A 22,641-nucleotide genomic window follows, 5' to 3' on the forward strand; every position below is an offset into this window, starting at 1 on the left:
CATGAGCTGTCACAGTCAAATCACAACATAGATCGATTCCGCTGATGTTCTAGTATGCATATTTGTTACTTTTGAGCCAATCTACGTCTGTTGGGACCACATTGGACGCTGAATTGGGCTCCTTCGTGGTCAATCTGTGCCAAATTGTATTATTTCGTCTCAAAACCGGCATAAATCGATTCCGCTGATGTTCTAGTATGCATATTTGTTACTTTTGTGCCATTCTACGTCTGTTGGGACCACTGAGATGCTAAATTTGGCTTGTTCGTGGTCAATCTGTGCCAAATTGTATTATTTCGTCTCAAAACCGGCATAGATCGATTCCGCTGATGTTCTAGTCTGCATATTTGTTACTTTTGAGCCATTCTACGTCTGTTGGGACCACAATGGACGCTGAAATTGGCTCGTTCGTGGTCAATCTGTGCCAAATTGTATTATTTCGTCTCAAAACCGGCATACATCGATTCCGCTGCTGTTCTAGTATGCATATTTGTTACTTTTGAGCCATTCTACGTCTGTTGGGACCACTGAGATGCTAAATTTGGCTTGTTCGTGGTCAATCTGTGCCAAATTGTATTATTTCGTCTCAAAACCGGCATAGATCGATTCCGCTGATGTTCTAGTCTGCATATTTGTTACTTTTGAGCCATTCTACGTCTGTTGGGACCACAATGGACGCTAAAATTGGCTCGTTCGTGGTCAATCTGTGCCAAATTGTATTATTTCGTCTCAAAACCGGCATAAATCGATTCCTCTGCTGTTCTAGTATGCATATTTGTTACTTTTGAGCCATTCTACGTCTGTTGGGACCACTGAGATGCTAAATTTGGCTTGTTCGTGGTCAATCTGTGCCAAATTGTATTATTTCGTCTCAAAACCGGCATAGATCGATTCCGCTGATGTTCTAGTCTGCATATTTGTTACTTTTGAGCCATTCTACGTCTGTTGGGACCACAATGGACGCTGAAATTGGCTCGTTCGTGGTCAATCTGTGCCAAATTGTATTATTTCGTCTCAAAACCGGCATACATCGATTCCGCTGCTGTTCTAGTATGCATATTTGTTACTTTTGAGCCATTCTACGTCTGTTGGGACCACTGAGATGCTAAATTTGGCTTGTTCGTGGTCAATCTGTGCCAAATTGTATTATTTCGTCTCAAAACCGGCATAAATCGATTCCTCTGCTGTTCTAGTATGCATATTTGTTACTTTTGAGCCATTCTACGTCTGTTGGGACCACTGAGATGCTAAATTTGGCTTGTTCGTGGTCAATCTGTGCCAAATTGTATTATTTCGTCTCAAAACCGGCATAAATCGATTCCTCTGCTGTTCTAGTATGCATATTTGTTACTTTTGAGCCATTCTACGTCTGTTGGGACCACTGAGATGCTAAATTTGGCTTGTTCGTGGTCAATCTGTGCCAAATTGTATTATTTCGTCTCAAAACCGGCATAAATCGATTCCTCTGCTGTTCTAGTATGCATATTTGTTACTTTTGAGCCATTCTACGTCTGTTGGGACCACTGAGATGCTAAATTTGGCTTGTTCGTGGTCAATCTGTGCCAAATTGTATTATTTCGTCTCAAAACCGGCATAGATCGATTCCGCTGATGTTCTAGTCTGCATATTTGTTACTTTTGAGCCATTCTACGTCTGTTGGGACCACAATGGACGCTGAAATTGGCTCGTTCGTGGTCAATCTGTGCCAAATTGTATTATTTCGTCTCAAAACCGGCATAAATCGATTCCTCTGCTGTTCTAGTATGCATATTTGTTACTTTTGAGCCATTCTACGTCTGTTGGGACCACTGAGATGCTAAATTTGGCTTGTTCGTGGTCAATCTGTGCCAAATTGTATTATTTCGTCTCAAAACCGGCATAAATCGATTCCTCTGCTGTTCTAGTATGCATATTTGTTACTTTTGAGCCATTCTACGTCTGTTGGGACCACTGAGATGCTAAATTTGGCTTGTTCGTGGTCAATCTGTGCCAAATTGTATTATTTCGTCTCAAAACCGGCATAGATCGATTCCGCTGATGTTCTAGTCTGCATATTTGTTACTTTTGAGCCATTCTACGTCTGTTGGGACCACAATGGACGCTGAAATTGGCTCGTTCGTGGTCAATCTGTGCCAAATTGTATTATTTCGTCTCAAAACCGGCATAAATCGATTCCTCTGCTGTTCTAGTATGCATATTTGTTACTTTTGAGCCATTCTACGTCTGTTGGGACCACTGAGATGCTAAATTTGGCTTGTTCGTGTTCAATCTGTGCCAAATTGTATTATTTCGTCTCAAAACCGGCATAAATCGATTCCTCTGCTGTTCTAGTATGCATATTTGTTACTTTTGAGCCATTCTACGTCTGTTGGGACCACTGAGATGCTAAATTTGGCTTGTTCGTGGTCAATCTGTGCCAAATTGTATTATTTCGTCTCAAAACCGGCATAAATCGATTCCTCTGCTGTTCTAGTATGCATATTTGTTACTTTTGAGCCATTCTACGTCTGTTGGGACCACTGAGATGCTAAATTTGGCTTGTTCGTGGTCAATCTGTGCCAAATTGTATTATTTCGTCTCAAAACCGGCATAAATCGATTCCTCTGCTGTTCTAGTATGCATATTTGTTACTTTTGAGCCATTCTACGTCTGTTGGGACCACTGAGATGCTAAATTTGGCTTGTTCGTGGTCAATCTGTGCCAAATTGTATTATTTCGTCTCAAAACCGGCATAGATCGATTCCGCTGATGTTCTAGTATGCATATTTGTTACTTTTGAGCCATTCTACGTCTGTTGGGACCACAATGGACGCTGAAATTGGCTCGTTCGTGGTCAATCTGTGCCAAATTGTATTATTTCGTCTCAAAACCGGCATAAATCGATTCCGCTGATGTTCTAGTATGCATATTTGTTACTTTTGAGCCATTCTACGTCTGTTGGGACCACAATGGACGCTGAAATTGGCTCGTTCGTGGTCAATCTGTGCCAAATTGTATTATTTCGTCTCAAAACCGGCATAAATCGATTCCGCTGCTGTTCTAGTATGCATATTTGTTACTTTTGAGCCATTCTACGTCTATTGGGACCACTGAGATGCTAAATTTGGCTTGTTCGTGGTCAATCTGTGCCAAATTGTATTATTTCGTCTCAAAACCGGCATAGATCGATTCCGCTGATGTTCTAGTCTGCATATTTGTTACTTTTGAGCCATTCTACGTTTGTTGGGACCACATTGGATGCTGAATTTGGCTCCTTCGTGGTCAATCTGTGCCAAATTGTATTATTTCGTCCCTTAATTACGTCGGTGCAATTCGTCATAAAAGCGTTGTTACTGTCCCCAAACTGTTAAAGTTGGAATTGTCAAATAAAACGGTTCTTACAGTCTTCCGGCTGTCAAAACTGCTGTTTGAAATCTGTTGTCTTGTTTCCAAACTGTCAAATTGACACCAGAAGATATCGAAAGTCTTAGATTTATCAAATCAAACCAGAACTGTCTTCCGGTTGTGAAGATTGTTGCTTGGAGGCCAATTACTGTCTCAAGTTGAAGCCAGAAGATATTAAAAGTTTTAGAATTGTAAATTAAAACCAAAACGGTTTTTGCTGTCTTCCGATTGTCAAAATTTGTTGTCCGAAAGTCTTTTTATTGTGCCCCAATTTTGTCAATTTTTTGTTTCTCTCTTTCTTCTTTAAAAAAAAACTCAAACCAATAATTTTTGTTTTGAGAAGTTCTATTCATTTTGTCCTACAAACTGTTCCTCCTAATTTTAGATGAGTGGCAATAAAAGTCCCTTTATTCTTCTGGTAATGGCAATCGATAAACCGGCCAATAAATCGCAACATTTCCTAAAGCTTCATTTTAGAGGACATCAAAGTAGCCCAAGTCAATATTAAAATCCAATAAACAAACAGCCGGGGGTCAGTTTATGTGGTCGGTTCGGGCTATTGTCTTCGACCATAAATTCCTAATCGGGTCTCAGCCCTTATGAAATACAACCGACCGTTTCCCCGATACCTGTCGCTTTAGCCCCATTTAAAACTAACTTATGCGCTTTACGTATTCCGGTTTACCTTCCAGGAATCGATTATTTTCAGGACGTATGAATCTTGATGTTTGCTATACATATAACGTTTGTGAATTACAGACATTATTTTAGATTTGAACTTGTATGAAAAGTCCAACATTTAAAATAACGATGAGAAGAGAGATTCTAGGCAAGTTTTGTAAAAGTTTATTAAAGTTCTCAGCATTCAAAGTCCTTCCTATACCTTCTCAGAAAGCCAATAATTTCTGAGAAGAAGCTTTTGTTTTAACAGTATCATTTTAAAATTGGAAAAGTTATCTTTTAATACTTTTACTAATATACTTCATACAAACTAGAGTAAAACAGGTTTCTTTTTCAGAGTATGTTATGTTTGTTAGTGTAATCCTTCTTTCTATTTATGATACGCACCATCATTGTGGTTAATGTTTTCTTGCTCTTATTTTCCATTCTGCTGACAAATCCTACTCTGAACCACAATCACATGTTTTTTTGACAATGTTAAGTTTTCAGGCACTGGAGAAAATATGAAAACCTTCTAAACATGATTTATAGCAACTTGCTGATATCAATTTAGTACAAACACTATTAAGAAACTATTTGGTTTCTTAATTTGTCTGTGATATCGATTGACTTAATTATGGTTTACCTTTGCTTCATATTACTTTTAATGATCATGATAAGCCGTATTAATTAGTCAATTTAGCACCAATTAGGCTCTGTCAGACGTTTTCAAGAATACAATACTACAAAATACCTAATTTCTTAATTTGTCAATTAAAATAATTGCTTTGGTTTGACACTAAATATTATATTAAAATTTTTGTAGTAAATTAATTTAAATTTTTGATGCTTTGCAGAATTAATGTTTTTGAAAAACAAAAAAATAGATGTGTATTAATTAACTCAAAGAAAAACTAAATTTTAGCAGAAATCTAACAAAAAAAAAATAAGAAAGAAAGTCTGAACGCCGACCGTTGATGACTGAGGGCCCCTATAATACGTAATTATGTCCCGTGTACGAAGAGACTGAATTTTGGTGGCAAAAGAGCCCTAATAAAAGCCCGTAAATGAGACCAGGCCTTTGTGGATAACCCAGCGTAAAATGACATTTAACACGAGTTTGCTGCAGGGTTCAACCCTTAACAGTTCATTTTCGTTTTATGATGCGTGCAAGGGTTCATCAAAGGGCAGTGATTTTTGATGTTACGGCAATTGTTTAGAGGGCAAATTAAGATCTAATACACTGTGTTATTCTAATATATTAACGAAATTAAATCTTGTAATGAACCATTATACGTTACTACCAAAAAGAAAAGTTTAATTTTGGTTACTAAAACAGTGTGTACAACAAAAATGTTTTTCTGCAAAGTACCTAGTTTTCAACATTTTGACTTGTTCCCAGCAAAACCAAAAGCAAACAGCATCCAAGCAATCAAAATTAATAACTATTTATCTGCAGCTATTCTAAATATATTCCACATTAGTACATAATGTAATACAGCTGATGTAGGTATATCTGAGTGAAACCATTCAGTAAATTGAGCATTAACGAGCAATAAAATTTCTTTAGTTTTATTGAGCAGGATTTTGGTATTATTTTCCAACTTAACCAGAACATTTAAGTTTTGAATGGTCTTTATTAATTTGAAGCTACTTACCAGTAACAAAATTCAATTTTTTGCTTGTTACAACAGGTGTAAATCCAAATTCGAGTTGATTAAGTCTCTCTTTAATCACCTTCTTTACTGTCACAATTCCTCTCCTACTTAATTAGAGTTTTTTGACCAAATTCCCATGCTGTTTTAACCTCCCAGATTTACTGTCGGTTTCACACAATCTTTTAATTAACTTTCTACCTTATTTGGGACATTTAGCCTTAAATCCAGACTAGACCATAGCACTAAGTTACATCAGGATGGGATCTTTATTTATAATACCCTAATTGCGCCAAGATGTCTAAATCCGTTAGATACCTTATTTACTTCAATAACTGACACAGTCCCTTCTTAACATTTTTAGTTAGGCCTTAACCAAATGCACATGCTAATGGGTATCCTAATTATTACTTTCAGTTAGTTAGTATATCATTTCATAATTAACCTTTTCTAGGTTATCTAATCAAGACTTCTAGATTCTAATTCGATTATTCACCACTTACTGTAACAGCCTCTTTCTAATTTAATTAAGCATCTTAAACCAAATTCTCGTGTTGCTTATCGAGTATCCTAATTACTTCTGGATGTTCCATAATTAATTTCCTAACTTTAATAGTTCATGTAATTCCAAATCCTTAATTAGTGCTCCTATGGTGACTTCATGGTATTTTACAGTCCAAAAACCTGGGCCCTGAGTTCCTTCCTAATCACTTTCGATTATTTTACATTTCCTAAATTAACTGTTCCTTTATCAGTTTTTTTAGTTTGTCTCTTAATAATTCTTCCAATGTTTTTAATTGTTCTTAATTCTGGTTACAAATTCCAACTTAATTAGGGCCCAAAATTTGTTGTTAACTTGATTAGAGCCCCTAATTATGACAAGTTGTATTACATATTTAATTAAAGTTGATTCTCTAATTACTTCCATCATTTTTCCAGTTTCCTTATTAATTTTCGAGTTTAATTAGGGTTTCTGGTACTAACTTTTGGTGCTCTATTCATTATTAACTTAATTTTGCTACTAGACCAAATTATGCAACATCGGACACGGTTCGCTACTCCATTCCACAATCATCAATCGTTTAACTAACGTTGTCGGTCGGTTTTGGATTCATTAGAATGCTGGGCCCCGTGTTAAAGTCAAAGGGGCCGGCCCTTTACCTTAAAGGGGGGCAATTTTCCGGACTGGTGGCGTTGTCCCGCGGGATCGTAGACATTCCCGGGCGCCTCGGTGTCACCCCTTGTTTACCTCGAATTACTGTTTGTTGCACGGACAGCGTGCTTTATTAACCGGGAAGAACGAACCAGATTCCCCATTTTCGTGTGTTCCATAGTTGGGGCAACCTTGCCAGCTTTTACTCTGGTTTTAATAAATCGCTTGTTGCCAGTCGAAATGCCCAAATCAAGTTTGTTTGCGTAGCGTTTCTGTTTGATCTTACTTTTCTTTAGTCTTCTTCTTTAGTATTGTGTTTATTCAACATTTTGATATTGACGTTGCTTTGTAGTTTATTAGTTGTAGTAACCTCAATCACATACGTATATTATTATGATAAACGGAAATTTAATCTAGAACCAAATTGAAAAAAGCAGTTAAGCAAATATTTACATAATTAAATTTAAGAAAAAGTAAAGAATAAGGCTTTACTACACTATTTACACATGTAGTTTAGAAAATATCACTTGGATTTTAAAAATATAAGTTGGATTTCAGAAAATATAACTTGTATTTCATTATCGTAAATTTGGTTTTAGAAAACGTAAGTTGTATTTCAGATTCGTCACTTGTATTTCAGAAAAGGTCACTTGTATTTTAGAACGCGATATTTTAATTTCAGATTTTTTTGTGTTTCTATGTTGTTATTAGTTTATTGTTTTTTTTTTAATATCACTTTAAGCAAGTGTATTAATTTATATAAAATATACAGGGTGTCCCGTAACTATATGACAATCTCTCGGGGGCATACAAAGGAGGTCAAAATAATACGATTTGTTCATATATTTTTTTTTAAAGTCATTCCCAAGGGAAATATCGAGCCCCAAAGAACTGCCTTCCAATTAACGTAACGTTAACACTTTGTATATTGTAAGGATTATTGGGTTTAATGTTATATTGAAAGATAGTTTCTATTTGACATGAAAACCAGGTATCTCGTCTTCGAAAGGCAGGAACTAACTGGACCTAAGACACAATTTGCTTTGACAGCTGTCATTATTTTCAGCTGCAAACGCCATTAATGTATACTCTTGACATTTTTATCGAAAAATTATACTCTTCCTTTATTTCGATAAAATAAACGGTTTTCGAGATAAATCGATTTTTCATTGAACTTCTTAAACCACAATGTTATTAAAAATATTCGTTAAACTATTTACTTTTTTTGCTCAACTTTAATTTTCCCAATTACAAATGACCATGTCTAAAATCCAACTGCTCTTTTCTATAATACAAGTGACTAATCTGAAATACAAATTGCAATTTCAAAAATCAAAGTTATTATTCTAAAATTGAAAGTACCTTTTCTGAAATACAAGTGATATTTTTTAAATCCATCTTATGGTTTCTAAAATTCAACTGACGCTTTCTAAACTACATGTGTAAATGGTGTAGAGTCTGATAATCTTGACAGTTGTTAATATTATACAATAAATATTCGTTGAAAAATCCTCTTCAAAGTCTCAAGGCTAGTAAAGAAAAGGTTGAAAATGAAAAGAAAATGATCAAAAATAAAATTGAATAAACGAAAAAAAAAAACATCATACATATCAAGTAATAGGAAACGAGAGAGGAGCAGGATATTGAAAAATATAAACCAAAATACTATTAAGATTTATAAAAAAAAACTAAAGTTCTTCAAAGAAATTCAGGTTGTTATTGCCCTTTAAAGGCAATTTATAGCTTTTATAATGCTTTTTTAGTAATTTTTGAAAATCTTGTAAACCGTTTTTAAACCTTGAAGCTTTTATTAATGCTTTACTTATATTTAACAGTAGAAGTGTAATTTGACCATTCAAGTTTCTTCAGTTTTGTTAATATCTGAAAATAGTAATTTAGGCTTTAAAAGATTACTTTTCTAATTTTTACTATTAGAGAGACTTTGCCTTAATCCAGTTTGTATATCTGGAGGTTAAACTCTAAAATTATTAACACAGTTAAATTTCAGATATAACTACACTATGGTTAGTAACTTTTTTTTTATTTTTAGAGGAAAATTACTGAAACTCTGATTAAATCAATCTTGTTTAAATTGAGTATTCTACGTGGGTGAAGTGGTTAGTTGTAAATAATTGTTATGTTGCCCATGCGAATATTTGATGGGCTCTTGGTGTGTAAGCATTCGGTACAACCAACCACAGTATTCCATAGCCAGGCTGCGCCTTAAGGTCACTTTGATTTAGGAGCTTTAATGTTAATTTATTCGGAGCGTAAAATGTTTTCACGTTTGGGTTTGTAATGTATGACTAAAATAAGTTATTAAATAATTATGGCTATGAGATGTTCCTGTATCTTTGATTACTAAAACATTTTGATTCATACCTTACTTTACATAATTAATTAGTGTGTTACATTTTTAAATTCCAGAAAAGCCATATTTTGTAATCGATTGTTGCTTTCTCATAAAAAAATCAAATTCCTTCAACAAAACTTTCAACTAAAACAAACCACAACCTTTTGACTTTTTAAACTTTCTTTTAGATATTCTCTAAAGTCTTAAACAATATGCTTAAATGTTTTCAGTGCATCCGATGATTAGGGTGTTTATTCTCAACCTTTTCTGTGAAGGTTGTCTGACTGGTGACATAACAAACTTATTATAAAATAGAAAAGTGACAAATTACCGCCTTTTAGGCGCTAATTTCGTTACTTTCTGAAAGAAAATTACATTCTAATAACAATTTTGAAAGATTTTACATTATAATGTGAATTTTGATAGTTTTAATAAAGTAATAACACTTTAATTTAAATTTTGAAAAATTTGACATTTCAATGACAATTTTGCCAGTTTTATGACAGCAATAACATTCTAATATCAATATTGACAGACTTATGACAGAAACTACATGCTAAGGTTTTTGATAGTTTTTACATTTAAGTTGCAATTTTGACAACATTTACATAAGTTTAAGCTGATCGACTTTAAAGCCTTTTAGTATAAATATGCCAATAATTATTCCAATATTAGTTTCGCTCTTATTTAGTAATTTTCTTATTATACTCATCATATTTACTTATGCTTCAATAATCCATATACTCTCATTGTAAATATTCTTTAAAAAATTTGCTGTCCTCTTCTGGGCGCTAAAAAAAAAATGCCAAAATTGCACTTTTTCTATCTAAGCCCCAGGTGGGTAGATAGAAAGTAGCAACTTTCTAGTAGTAGAAATTAACACTTTTTTGGCTCGATTTTCTTGAAAGTGTGTTTTTCTTTCAGGAAAAATTCCACGACATTAGAAAGGTTTCACTTGCAAATATCCCAGAAGGAACTGTATTCTGAAGATAGTCCTTTGGTGGACCAGCTCCTGAAGGAAATGCAAACGGAACCTGTGCTCCATGTTGGTAAGTACAAACACTACCATAATGATTTGTATTTTTTTTAGAAGAACGGTGAAAGTGAATATATGATAATAATAAATCTAAACTGTTTTATAAACAGGTTAGTCACTGGAAAAGATTAGAACTTTTGATATCCCACCAGGATATGATAAATTTTATAATTAATGGTTGTAACCTACTGATGAAGAGGCTGATAAACCATGAAACGCCCTACAAAATACAAAATAATATTCAATTTCTTAACACGTGAAAAAAACCATACAGTAATTTAGTTTTTCTATCTAAAAACATTCCTATTTGTGTAAAACATTGTTTCAAGTAAAATTAGACACACACATATGATATTTACTTACCAAGAATTCTGTAGAAGAATTTTAAATCATAATTTTCACAAACTGACTTTGTAATGATCTGACTAGCCTTATGATATATTGATAAACTACACAAAATATAATGAAATTATGTTTGGTGACAAGATAATAAATACAAACTGGTCGCATTTCGAGAAAGATATAGGACAGACACCCCTCTTAACGTTCATAATTGAAAACAGAGAGCCATTCATCACCGGCCATCGTAACGTCACCAGAGGATTAAAGGATCGTGAAGGGAATTTCGTGTTTTCAGCGACGTTCTAAATGAAGCTTAATAAAGCTCCATCAAAGCCACACGATTTTTGTATTCGATTTTTTTTCTTGTTTTATTAAATCTTCACTTTGTTTTGTTTTCAAATGACGTTCCGACTTTAATAAACCGCCCAGACTGGTTTTAGTCGGTAACTGTATCTACATTTGCGTTCCCGTATCCATATTTATGTAAATCTATTATGGAAATACTTTCGTATCCATAAAATCCGTGCGCGGCATTACTCCATCCAGAACAAAGTACGAAATGGCTTGCAACAATTTTATTTGCATACGAATGTTGTTTGGTTCTGCCTTTGTTGCCTTTGGTTGTTTAGCCTGGAGGTATATAAGTATTTCTTGATTCCCGTGTTGTAACTTTAATATACAGGGTAACTCAGATTTTTACCACTAGAAGGGACTAAATGTTCTTCCAAAAATGTCAAACAAATTGACAAAAAACTGCTATTCAGCTAAGGTGTAGCTATCCGTTTTTTCTTCAATTTTCTTCTCCGTCAATCACGCACGAACTCACGGCTCTCTCATTACTTAAACCCTGAAAAGTCGGTTTTCCAACCCACCGGAAAATTTCTTTTATTCTGTCTAGACCCCATCCTTCTAACTTTATGAAACGTTGCGTTTTTCAATTTTTCCGTGGGCGGTGGATGGCCGGCCTCGCCTTTGTTGCACATAGCAGATTTATGCATGTCTTCTCCATCAGACCTGATTTACATATGGTAATTGGTTCGTTATCAGCGATACGGGCTCGCTATTTCGTTATTAACGGGAACAGGTTCCCCTCCTTTTAAATTATTTAAAAGGGAAGAAGCACTGTACATTATAGAATCATTATTTTCAATCTACTGACCAAGTGCCATATTGCATATTTGAGATATATGTATTTCAAATTTGTAACGTAATTTTTTGTGTACAATTTGCTAGCCTTTTTAAAAAAAAGTCAGTTCATAAAAAATACAGATTTGAGAGGAAAAAATGTTAGAATGACAAATCTGGTTAATTTAAAAGGTCGAGCGGTATTTAGTGAGATAATTTCTCGAAATAGTCGAAATGTCACCAAAACGTATCATTTTTATTAGGGGCAAGTATACAGGGTGGTCCAGTTTTAAGTGTCAATAATTCACCAATCCATAGCCAATTAAAAAGTAAGTTGACATTCATTATGTCATTTTCCTGAAAAGTGCTTCCTAAGGAAAATATAGTCCTCCAAATTTCAATTTAAAAAATCGTTTTTTTGTAATAACTGTCAGACCGTTGGAGCAATATTGATCAAATTTGGAACAAGCACTTTATTACACGTTATTACGGTCAAAGACCCAAAACTAACCTAACCCAACTTAAAAATTGTCTTGGAAACGGAAAATTCACTTAAGAAGTTTAAAAAATATTATTGTAGCCAGTTTTCATAGTTTCCAGGCAAACTAAAAGACTTTAGTTTTGAAAACTGAACATTTCAGAAGCTTAAAAATTGTGTTTGTAACCAGTTTTCATGCAAATCGAGAGACTTTAATACTAAAAATTGACTTGTAGACATAAAAACTACTTTTTCAAGAATTTGTTACTACAAATTCATACATTTAAACCTTAAAAATTGACTTGAACCCCAAAATGTAACTGAACTAATGAAAAGTGACATCAGAAGCTTAAAATTTGCATTTGAAGTAAGTTTTCATAATTTGAAGACAAATTTCAATATTTTAGTCTTGAAAATAGTCTTAGATGCAGGACATTAACATTAGATTCATGAAAATTGTCTTGAAAACGAACTTTTCGTGCTTTTTACTTTGCTTTTCATTTTCTTCGAATTCTGGACTATTTTTAGTGCATCAAAACTGCTTTCAGCTTGGAAAATCGAGTTTCAAGACTATATTCACCAAGTTATTGACATAGCAAACTTAAAAAACAATTTTTACATTCTTCATAGACTTAAAATAGCATTCCAAGTTTTGTCACTATTAAATCGACTTCTAGACACCTCAGGGCTAAAAATTCGGGTATTTCTTAATAAACTAGACTGTTTTTAGTGTTTTAAAGCTGTTTTCAGTGCCTCAAATCGAGTTCAAGACTATCTTTACAAAGTTTTTGACTTATCAGGCCTAAAAGCCAGTTTGTCCACTGACCATAATCTTGAAAATGTTATTTCAAGCTTCTTCACTATTAAATTGACTTCTACACTCATAGGTGCAATAAATTGTAGCATCTCTCAGAAATTCAGACTGTTTTTAGTGCTTTTTCAGACTGAAAAATTGAGTTTAAGATTATTTCCAAAAGTCAAGTTTCTTCAGTAATAAAAGTAAAAAATGTTGGTACCAAATGCTACAATAATAGTCTTGAGAACTAATTTTAAAAAATAAAATGGTCCGAAAATTTAATTTACTTCTAGACTTGTTGTCCAGTCCAGAAAATTCAGTTGTACACCAATTAAAGTCTTGAAATATACTTTTGGACTCTCTTTAGTCCTAGTAAAGTCAGTTCTAGCATTAAAAGTCAACTTTTATATTATTTTTAGTAGTAAAAAATGAGTTTCATGCACAATACAATCTTTGTCTTGATTTCCGGACTTTTTTTAGTTCTTGAATGCCAGTTTCAGACACTCAACCAGGATGGCAGTCTGAGACAGCGAATCATAAGACCATTCCTAGTAGTAAAAAAGTTTTTAGATTATTCAGTACAAATTTGGACTTTCACAAGTCTTGGATGTTCAGTTTTAAACTATAAAACGATTTTTTAAATTGAAATTTGGAGGACTGTATCTTCCTTAGGAAACGTTTTTCAGAAAAATGACACAATGCAAGTCAACTTATTTTTTGATTAGCTATCAAATGGTGAATTATTGACACTTAAAACTGGACCATCCTGTATTTAGGCATTAATCACAATAAATCAACCATTTTCGCTGTATTTTTTTATTAAATTATTGAATTATCTTTTATTTACATCAGTTTTACTTTAGTGAAATAATCCGCAAATATTCCACAAAGAGCTCAGAGTAGGCCGGATATTTTTTGTTTGTTTCAGAATACAGAATGATTCAACAGGAAAAAGATAGTTTTAGAAAAATTACAAACTGGAGTGATTTTGAAAAGCAGAAAGCAAGTCAAATTTTGCGTAAAAAAATGAGAAGACATGAAAAACTATATTAGGTTATAATCTGAGTTCAATTGGTATTTGACAAAACTCCTTCAGAAACCTTTTTCGAATAGATCTATAAAACTAAACAAAATGTCCAACTTTGACAAATTCCAATAGAAAATAAAACTTTTCTCCCTCATTTGAGGGATTAAAATATCATATTTACTCCCTAGGGAGTGAAAGTATTTGCTTTTCTTTCGTCTTTTCGTCTTTGACACTTTCTTAACAAATTCACAAATCTTTGGTAACAACACCTCCTTTCTCATCCAGGTATCCAACATTATTAATATAGTATTTAACTGCTGCTATTCTTTCATAAACTATAACAATGGTTGTAGAAAAAATTTGATGAGCAACTTTGGAGTAAACTGCCTTTTGCATCGTCAAACTTTGGTTAAAAATTGTTCGCGGGAGCAAAAGTTGTACTTTCCACCCTTGTAACGCAAACAACTATTTGGTTAACAAACCTATAAGACTTATGGTTTTAATTTTTTTTTATTTTGAGACCTGTTCAGACCCAAGACAAATTTTCTTTAAATCAAAACTGACTATGCTAACTAGAAATGCTAACTTAATCACCTTAATTCCCTAAAATAAAGGGTGCATAATTGAAGCTATCAGGGTAGTGAACAAAACCGAAAAATTAATGGTAGTGGTTGGGGTTGCCCACTTAAAATAAAACAAAGGCCAAATTGTCTTCGAGCCTAAAAACCTACTTTACATTTGGCGCAACCAATAACACAAATAAAGGTAAATCGATCGGGGTGCGACCAACAAAGCGTTACTACAATAATCAACTTTTAGTGTGAATTTGATAAATTATACGAGTTGGGGCCACCACAAAGCATTCGATATTTCTTGATTGGCTTTACAAATAATTCCCGGTCGTTAAAAATAATTTTTCACCGGCCGGGACGTGACGTTCTTTTGATTGATGATCGGACGCCATGCCTTTTGTTATTACACACTGAAGGCGGCACTGAATGGAATGTACGACCAAACGAATGTAATTTTATTTTATTTACTTAATGGCAGAAGATTAGTCCGAAGGTTTAATTTAAATTGCGTTTATTTGCTTGCTGAACGTTTTGTGTGTTGGTTTTTGATTTCTTTCCATTCGTCTGCTTGAAAATTTACTTTTCTACACGTATTTTAGTTTAGGAATATTTTCATTTTTACATTAGTGTCGCAAAGTAACTTTTCTGCTTTAGTACAGGAAAGTAATAGGATCAATATTCAGAAAAACAATCCTGTCACATTTTCGCTTATTTTCCATGATAACTCAAAAGCCACTATGAAAGTAATATCGATTTACGTATAAATGAAAAATTGCTAAAATCAAGATAATATGTAATATTGATCTCAAGACTACACAAATTAGAAACAACTTATAAAAAAATCAAGGCTGACCCGGAAAATAATTCAACATTTTTATAAATCTAAGATAAACTGAGCCCAGTTTGACTGCCACGTGACCAATGATTAACGCAAACTCATCAAGACACATGACTTAGTCGCTGATAAAATGTAATTACGGTAAAGTTGCCAAATAACCAGTCAGTTAAAAACTGATTTAAATAAAAACTCAGCACGAAATTTAATCGCAGATAAAAGCATTTGTACGAAGGCGTAGAAAGGCCACAGACGTTATTTTTCTTAAATTTCGACTTCAAACTCGGAAATTAACTAAATTCCGACTTCAAACTCTGAATTTAGTTAAATTCTGACTTTGAACTCGGAATTTAGTTAAATTCCCACTTCGAACTCAGAATTTACATTGTCACATTGCAAAAGCTCTTCAAACCAAATTAGACAAAATTTTTCAGTTTGGCAAAACATTGCAAACCTTCTTCGAAGCAAATTAGTAAAATTTGTTAACTTTGGCAACATTGCTAACACACTTCAAAGAAATTAGTCGGACTTGTCAGTTTGGTTACATTACAAACATTCTTGGGACCAAAATTGTAGAATTTGTTAGTTTGATAACATTGCAAGGATATTTTTGAACCAAATTTCCAAATTTCGTCAGTTAGGCAACATTTCAAATAGTCTTCGATCTAAATTAGGAGAGTTTGTTAATTTGGCAACATTGCAAGCAAACACACTTCAAAGAAATTAGTTGAACTTGTCAGTTTGGACAGATTGGAAACATTCTTCAAACCAAATTAGTAAAATTAGTCAGTTTGGCAACATTGCAAACACTCTTTGATCTTAATTAGTAGATCTAAAATAGTAGAATTTATCAGTTTGACAACATTGCAACTAAATTCCGAGTTTGAAGTCGGAATTTAACTAATTTCCAAGTTCGAAGTCGGAATTTAGTTAATTTCCGAGTTTGAAGTCGGAATTTAGTCAATTTCTGAGTTTGAAGTAAAAATTTAAGAAAAATAACGTCTGTGGCCCTTCTACGCATTCGTACATTTCAAATAACGCAAATGATTGTTAAAAAATCTGAAATAACTCTAAATAAGAACTTAAAAACAACAATATCGAGTTAAGTATCGTAAAATATTAGAAAATGTTTTTTACTAATAACGCACCGTTTGTTACTTTAAAATAACTGGTAAGTAAACAAATAATTTGATTGACAGATGACTAAATTGCATTGATTTCCTTAATTTGTTTTTTTTTCTCTAAATTTGGGGGAACCTTATGCTAGATTTCAATTTGACTGTGACATTTTGCACATGGCTTGTCACAGTCAAATCACAACTTAGCCATGCAGGAGTTTGGGTGCCCTTAAATAACACCATTAGGATGCTTAATAAAACAACAAAGAGATACATTTAAATATGACGTTTTTCGAATAAAAAAAATACATTTAAACAAAAAATACATATTAAAAAACACGTAACGGAAAGGGATGGGTTATAGTAAATAAAATTACTAAAATTAGGTACATATTATATTTTTGTTGAATTTGTTACACAAACATAATCTGACATTTGAAACGAATTGGTCACATATAGAATTAGTGTTAAAACCGTGTCATAAAGATTAATTAAAAATTTTTAATCAAAATGGCAATATGAAGGAAAGCGAGTATTCTAACTGTAACATTTACATTGAGTACAATTATTACCTAGAAATTGTAATCAATTTATTTGTTAGGTCTTGACGAAGTTTAGACATTTTTTTTCAATATGGAAGAAAGCGAGTATTCCTCTTACTTTGTCCTTGCCTATCTTCTCCTGTTAATTTGTTTTGAGTTTTTTTTGTAATTTTTTTTTATTCGTTTACCGCAACTGCAATGTGTGACATCATTTTTCGCTCAACTTGGTTGAAATTTGAGGTTAGGGTAGAATATGAATCAGGAGCACTATAAGCAAACCTTTAAAGCTACAAATCGTTAAGTGTTGGATGTTTATCGTAACTTTTACTGTATCCACTCATCTTACAACAGTATTTCTTAAATGAATCATCCTGTGTTACATGGAATACGAAGGCGTAGAAGGGTCACAAACATTTTTTTTCTTAAACTCCTCGGAATTTAGGTAAATTCCGACTTCGAACTCTGAATTTAGTTAAATTCTGACTTTAAACTCGGAATTTAGTTAAATTCCGACTTTAGTTAAATTCCGACTTCCAACTCAGAATTTACATTGTCACATTGCAAAAGCTCTTCAAACGAAATTAGACAACATTTTTCAGTTTGGCAACATTGCAAACATTCCTCGAAGCAAATTAGTAAAATTTGTTAACTTTGGCTACATTGCAAACACACTTCAAAGAAATTAGTCGGCCTTGTCAGTTCGGTTACATTACAAACACTCTTCGAACCAAAATTGTAGAATTTGTTAGTTTGATAACATTGCAAGGACACTTTTGAACCAAATTACCAAATTTTGTCAGTTAGGCAACATTCCAAACAGTCTTCGATCTAAATTAGGAGAGTTGTTAATTTGGCAACATTGCAAGCAAACACACTTCAAAGAAATCAGTTGAACTTGTCAGTTTGAACAGATTGGAAACACTCTTCAAACCAAAATTGTAGAATTAGTCAGTTTGATAACATTGCATATACTCTTCAAACCAAATTAGTAAAATTAGTCAGTTTGGCAACATTGCAAACACTCTTTGATCTTAATTAGTAGATCTAAAATAGTAGAATTTATCAGTTTGACAATATTGCAACTACATTCCGAGTTTGAAGTCGGAATTTAACTAATTTCCAAGTTCGAAGTCGGAATTTAGTTAATTTCCGAGTTCGAAGTCGGAATTTAGTTAATTTCCGAGTTTGAAGTCGGAATTTAGTTAATTTCTGAGTTTGAAGTAAAAATTTAAGAAAAATAACATCTGTGGCCCTTCTACGCCTTCGTACATTTGAAATAACGCAAATGATTGTTAAAAAATCTAAAATAAGTCTAAATAAGAACTTAAAAACAACAATATCGAGTTAAGTATCGTAAAATATTAGAAAATGTTTTTACTAATAAAGCACTTGTCACTTTAAAATAACTGGTAAGTAAACAAATAATTTGATTGACAGATGACTAAATTGCATTGATTTCCTTAATTTGTTTTTTTTTCTCTCTAAATTTAGGGGAACATGCTAGATTTCAATTTAACTTTGACATTTTGCACATGGCTTGTCACAGTCAAATCACAACTTAGCCATGCAGGAGTTTGGGTGCCCTTAAATAACACCATTAGGATGCTTAATAAAACAACAAAAAGATACATTTAAATATGACGATTTTCGAATAAAAAATAGTAGTTTTCCTATTCAGTGTGCAAAGTTATGTTTTCCCACACGCGAAAGCAGTTAGACGAACGACGCGAAGCGGAGTTCGGATAAGCTTCAAGTGCGGGAAAACTACTTTGCACACGTGTTAGGAACAATATTTTTTCTACGAATGAAATATCTATACATTTTGTTTTTAATTTTTATTGATATTAAAAACAACAACTTATAACTATTTATTGTTATTAACAACATTAATGTTAAATGTACAGTTGGTCGCGTTTTTTAAATTGATCGCAGATTGAGCAACTGAAGGTAAAATACTGGTACTTGGAACTGCTTCACTTTCTTTAGGATTGACTGACATGTCAGTGATTCCTTCTCCAGAATCGGCCAGGAACGTTGCCGATGATCGACGATAACTGTGCCCTGTGTAGAGTTCTGGATTTGGCAACTTCAAAAAAATAACTATTTTAGAAGGCATTTTTCCAAAACTGTTTACTCGAACACTTTGCGAAAAACATTTACCCTTTCTGTAAACTAGGAAAAAACGATTGTTTGACTTTTTTGGACGTAGGCCGGTGTATCTTCTGTACAGTTGCAGGTAGGTTCCGTTATGAACTTCTTCTGATATTATAAAGTTTCTTGCTGTATGATTTTTGGAATCCCTAATTTTAACAATTATGAGGTTTCCTTTGTCTTCAATATCTGTAGTGGTTAAATTGGCTAGCTCTTCCCTTCGACATGCACCAGCAAGTCCGAATATAGTGCCAACTTTAATTAACAGGTAAATTTCATCTGGTGCGGAGTTCATAAAACTGAATATTTCTTCTTTTGTAAAAATTTTCGCCTTTTTAGGTTTAAAACCAACATTCTGCTTTTTCAGAAATGCAGTGAGCTTATAAAATTCACCGATATCGATGTCTCTTTTTATTTTTATTACATTTTTGAGCATTGAATACTTTGACCACATTGTGTTAGGTTTGAATTCTTTGCTTAAAGTAACAAAATACGCTAAAAGTACCTCTTCCTTTAAGGTTTTTATCCCCTTTTGTTCGCATCATTGGGTAAACAACTCGTACTTGTTCTCGTATTTTTCTCGCGATTTGAGAGGCAGCAATTGCAAATTAGCCATGTTGGCGGCTTTTAGAACATCTTCCGGAAGTTCATCTTCAGTGATATCCATTATTAAAATAGTTTTTTTAACTTAAATAAGTAAGAATAAACACTGTTGTAGACTTTAAATTGCATATAAATGCGTTGTTTGACAATGAGCTTTGGTTTCTAAGGAAACAAGCCTCATTTTCAAAGACATAGACAAGGTGTTTTATTTACCTGAACTGTACGGAAGAATAATGTGAAAAAAGTCGTGTTTTTTATATGAAACCCCTGAATATTATTACATTTTTGAATTCTACGCAAAATTCTAAGCAGATTTTATGTATAATAGTCTATATAAAACCACTGTTGCAAGGTATAATCAGCATTTTAAAAAGTGTGCGGGAAAATATTTTTCCCGCATAGTGTGCGGGAAAGTGCCACTTTGCACACACTTTTACGTATGCAAAGTAGCTTATTTGCAAACATTCGTAGAAAAAATACTTATTAAAAAACACGTAACGGAAAGGGATGGGTTATAGTAAATAAAATTACTAAAATTAGGTACATATTATATTTTTGTTGAATTTGTTACACAAACATAATCTGACATTTGAAACGAATTGGTCACATATAGAATTAGTGTTAAAACCGTGTCATAAAGATTAATTAAAAATTTTTAATCAAAATGGCAATATGAAGGAAAGCGAGTATTCTAACTGTAACATTTACATTGAGTACAATTATTACCTAGAAATTGTAATCAATTTATTTGTTAGGTCTTGACGAAGTTTAGACATTTTTTTTCAATATGGAAGAAAGCGAGTATTCCTCTTACTTTGTCCTTGCCTATCTTCTCCTGTTAATTTGTTTTGAGTTTTTTTTGTCATTTTTTTTTTATTCGTTTACCGCAACTGCAATGTATGACATCATTTTTCGCTCAACTTGGTTGAAATTTGAGGTTAGGGTAGAATATGAATCAGGAGCACTATAAGCAAACCTTTAAAGCTACAAATCGTTAAGTGTTGGATGTTTATCGTAACTTTTACTGTATCCACTCATCTTACAACAGTATTTCTTAAATGAATCATCCTGTGTTACATGGAATACGAAGGCGTAGAAGGGTCACAAACATTTTTTTTCTTAAACTCTTCGGAATTTAGGTAAATTCCGACTTCGAACTCTGAATTTTGTTAAATTCTGACTTTAAACTCGGAATTTAGTTAAATTCCGACTTTAAAATCGGAATTTAGTTAAATTCCGACTTCCAACTCAGAATTTACATTGTCACATTGCAAAAGCTCTTAAACCAAATTAGACAAAATTTTTCAGTTTGGCAACATTGCAAACATTCCCCGAAGCAAATTAGTGAAATTTGTTAACTTTGGCTACATTGCAAACACACTTCAAAGAAATTAGTCGGCCTTGTCAGTTCGGTTACATTACAAACACTCTTCGAACCAAAATTGTAGAATTTGTTAGTTTGATAACATTGCAAGGACACTTTTGAACCAAATTACCAAATTTTGTCAGTTAGGCAACATTGCGAACAGTCTTCGATCTAAATTAGGAGAGTTTGTTAATTTGGCAACATTGCAAGCAAACACACTTCAAAGAAATTAGTTGAACTTGTCAGTTTGGACAGATTGAAAACACTCTTCAAACCGAAATTGTAAAATTTGTCAGTTTGATAACATTGCATATACTCTTCAACCCGAATTAGTAAAATTAGTCAGTTTGGCAACATTGCAAACACTCTTTGATCTTAATTAGTAGAATTTGTTAATTTGGCAACATTGCAAAAACACTTTTCGAACCAAAATAGTAGAATTTGTCAGTTTGACAACATTGCAACTAAATTCCGAGTTTGAAGTCGGAATTTAGTTAATTTCCGAGTTTGAAGTCGGAATTTAGTTAATTTCTTAGAGTTTGAAGTAAAAATTTAAGAAAAATAATGTCTGTGGCCCTTCTACGCCTTCGTAGAATACTCATTCTATAGTTTTACAGTAGATTTTCTTCTACAGCTTTGCAGTCACATACCAATTTTACAGAAATAAAACTCAATTCCTGGAAACCAAAAGTTAAAACGACACTGATTTAACTTTGGCTTTCAACAGTTAATCAAACTATTTTCAAGTCATACGTTCGTATCATTTTCTTTTTGTCAAAATGGAAATTTTTAAAAGCAGTGCAGATAACAGTCAGTGTTTGGGCTATTTCCTTTCCTTGGACATTTACCAGCTGCAATTCAGGCTTATCCTTCGGCTTTTGGAGTGGCTTCTATAAAAAGCTTTTTTTTGGTTACGTTTTAGCTGCAGAAACCTGTCAAATTCACGTTATATTAGAAATGTTCTTTGTAGAATAATTGTCGTCACCGTGTAACAAATTGTAGATCCACGTACGTACATACATACAATGAGGTCTTCTCTATCGTTCTTCGTATTTATGCCGGATATTTCTATACAAAATATAAACACACAAAGGGGAATTCTTGGCGTTTCATCCATCATTTAACCGCTTTGTATGTTTTCCGGGAAGCAAATTGGTGCGCGATCTAGTCATTCCGCGTTTTGTATGCGGAATGGTAAATAAATGAAATTCTTTTGGGAGAAATTTCGCAAACGTTTAAATAACTTAATAAAAATCGCTTTTGTTGAAGTTGTCGCTCTGAATGGAATGGTACTGATTGAATAGATTCAAGTAAATTGTCTTAAAAGTGGAAATAACTGTATTAGCGCTGAACTTTCAAAGCCTTAACTGATTAACGACTAGACTGCAAAAATTTAGTTGCGCTACTGCAAATATGTGCTTAAGCGAAACTTTTCCTGCTCGACT

The 22,641-nt window shown here is 33.2% G+C and overlaps 1 protein-coding gene across 2 annotated transcripts in view; it reads left to right on the top strand.

The window, feature by feature from the left end:
* LOC145740051 (extracellular serine/threonine protein CG31145) overlaps nt 1-22,641 on the top strand; it is a 149,206-nt gene that overhangs the window by 63,626 nt on the left and 62,939 nt on the right. For both annotated transcript variants that reach the window (XM_081995380.1, XM_081995379.1), the window contains one exon: nt 10,130-10,254. In XM_081995380.1, coding sequence (XP_081851506.1) covers nt 10,130-10,254 — 125 coding nt within the window. The remainder of the gene's footprint in view (nt 1-10,129; nt 10,255-22,641) is intronic.

The sequence above is a fragment of the Ips typographus genome, linkage group LG1 (assembly GCF_016097725.1).
Source record: "Ips typographus isolate SLU linkage group LG1, UJ_Ityp_2.0, whole genome shotgun sequence".
NCBI classification, from domain to species: domain Eukaryota; kingdom Metazoa; phylum Arthropoda; class Insecta; order Coleoptera; family Curculionidae; genus Ips; species Ips typographus.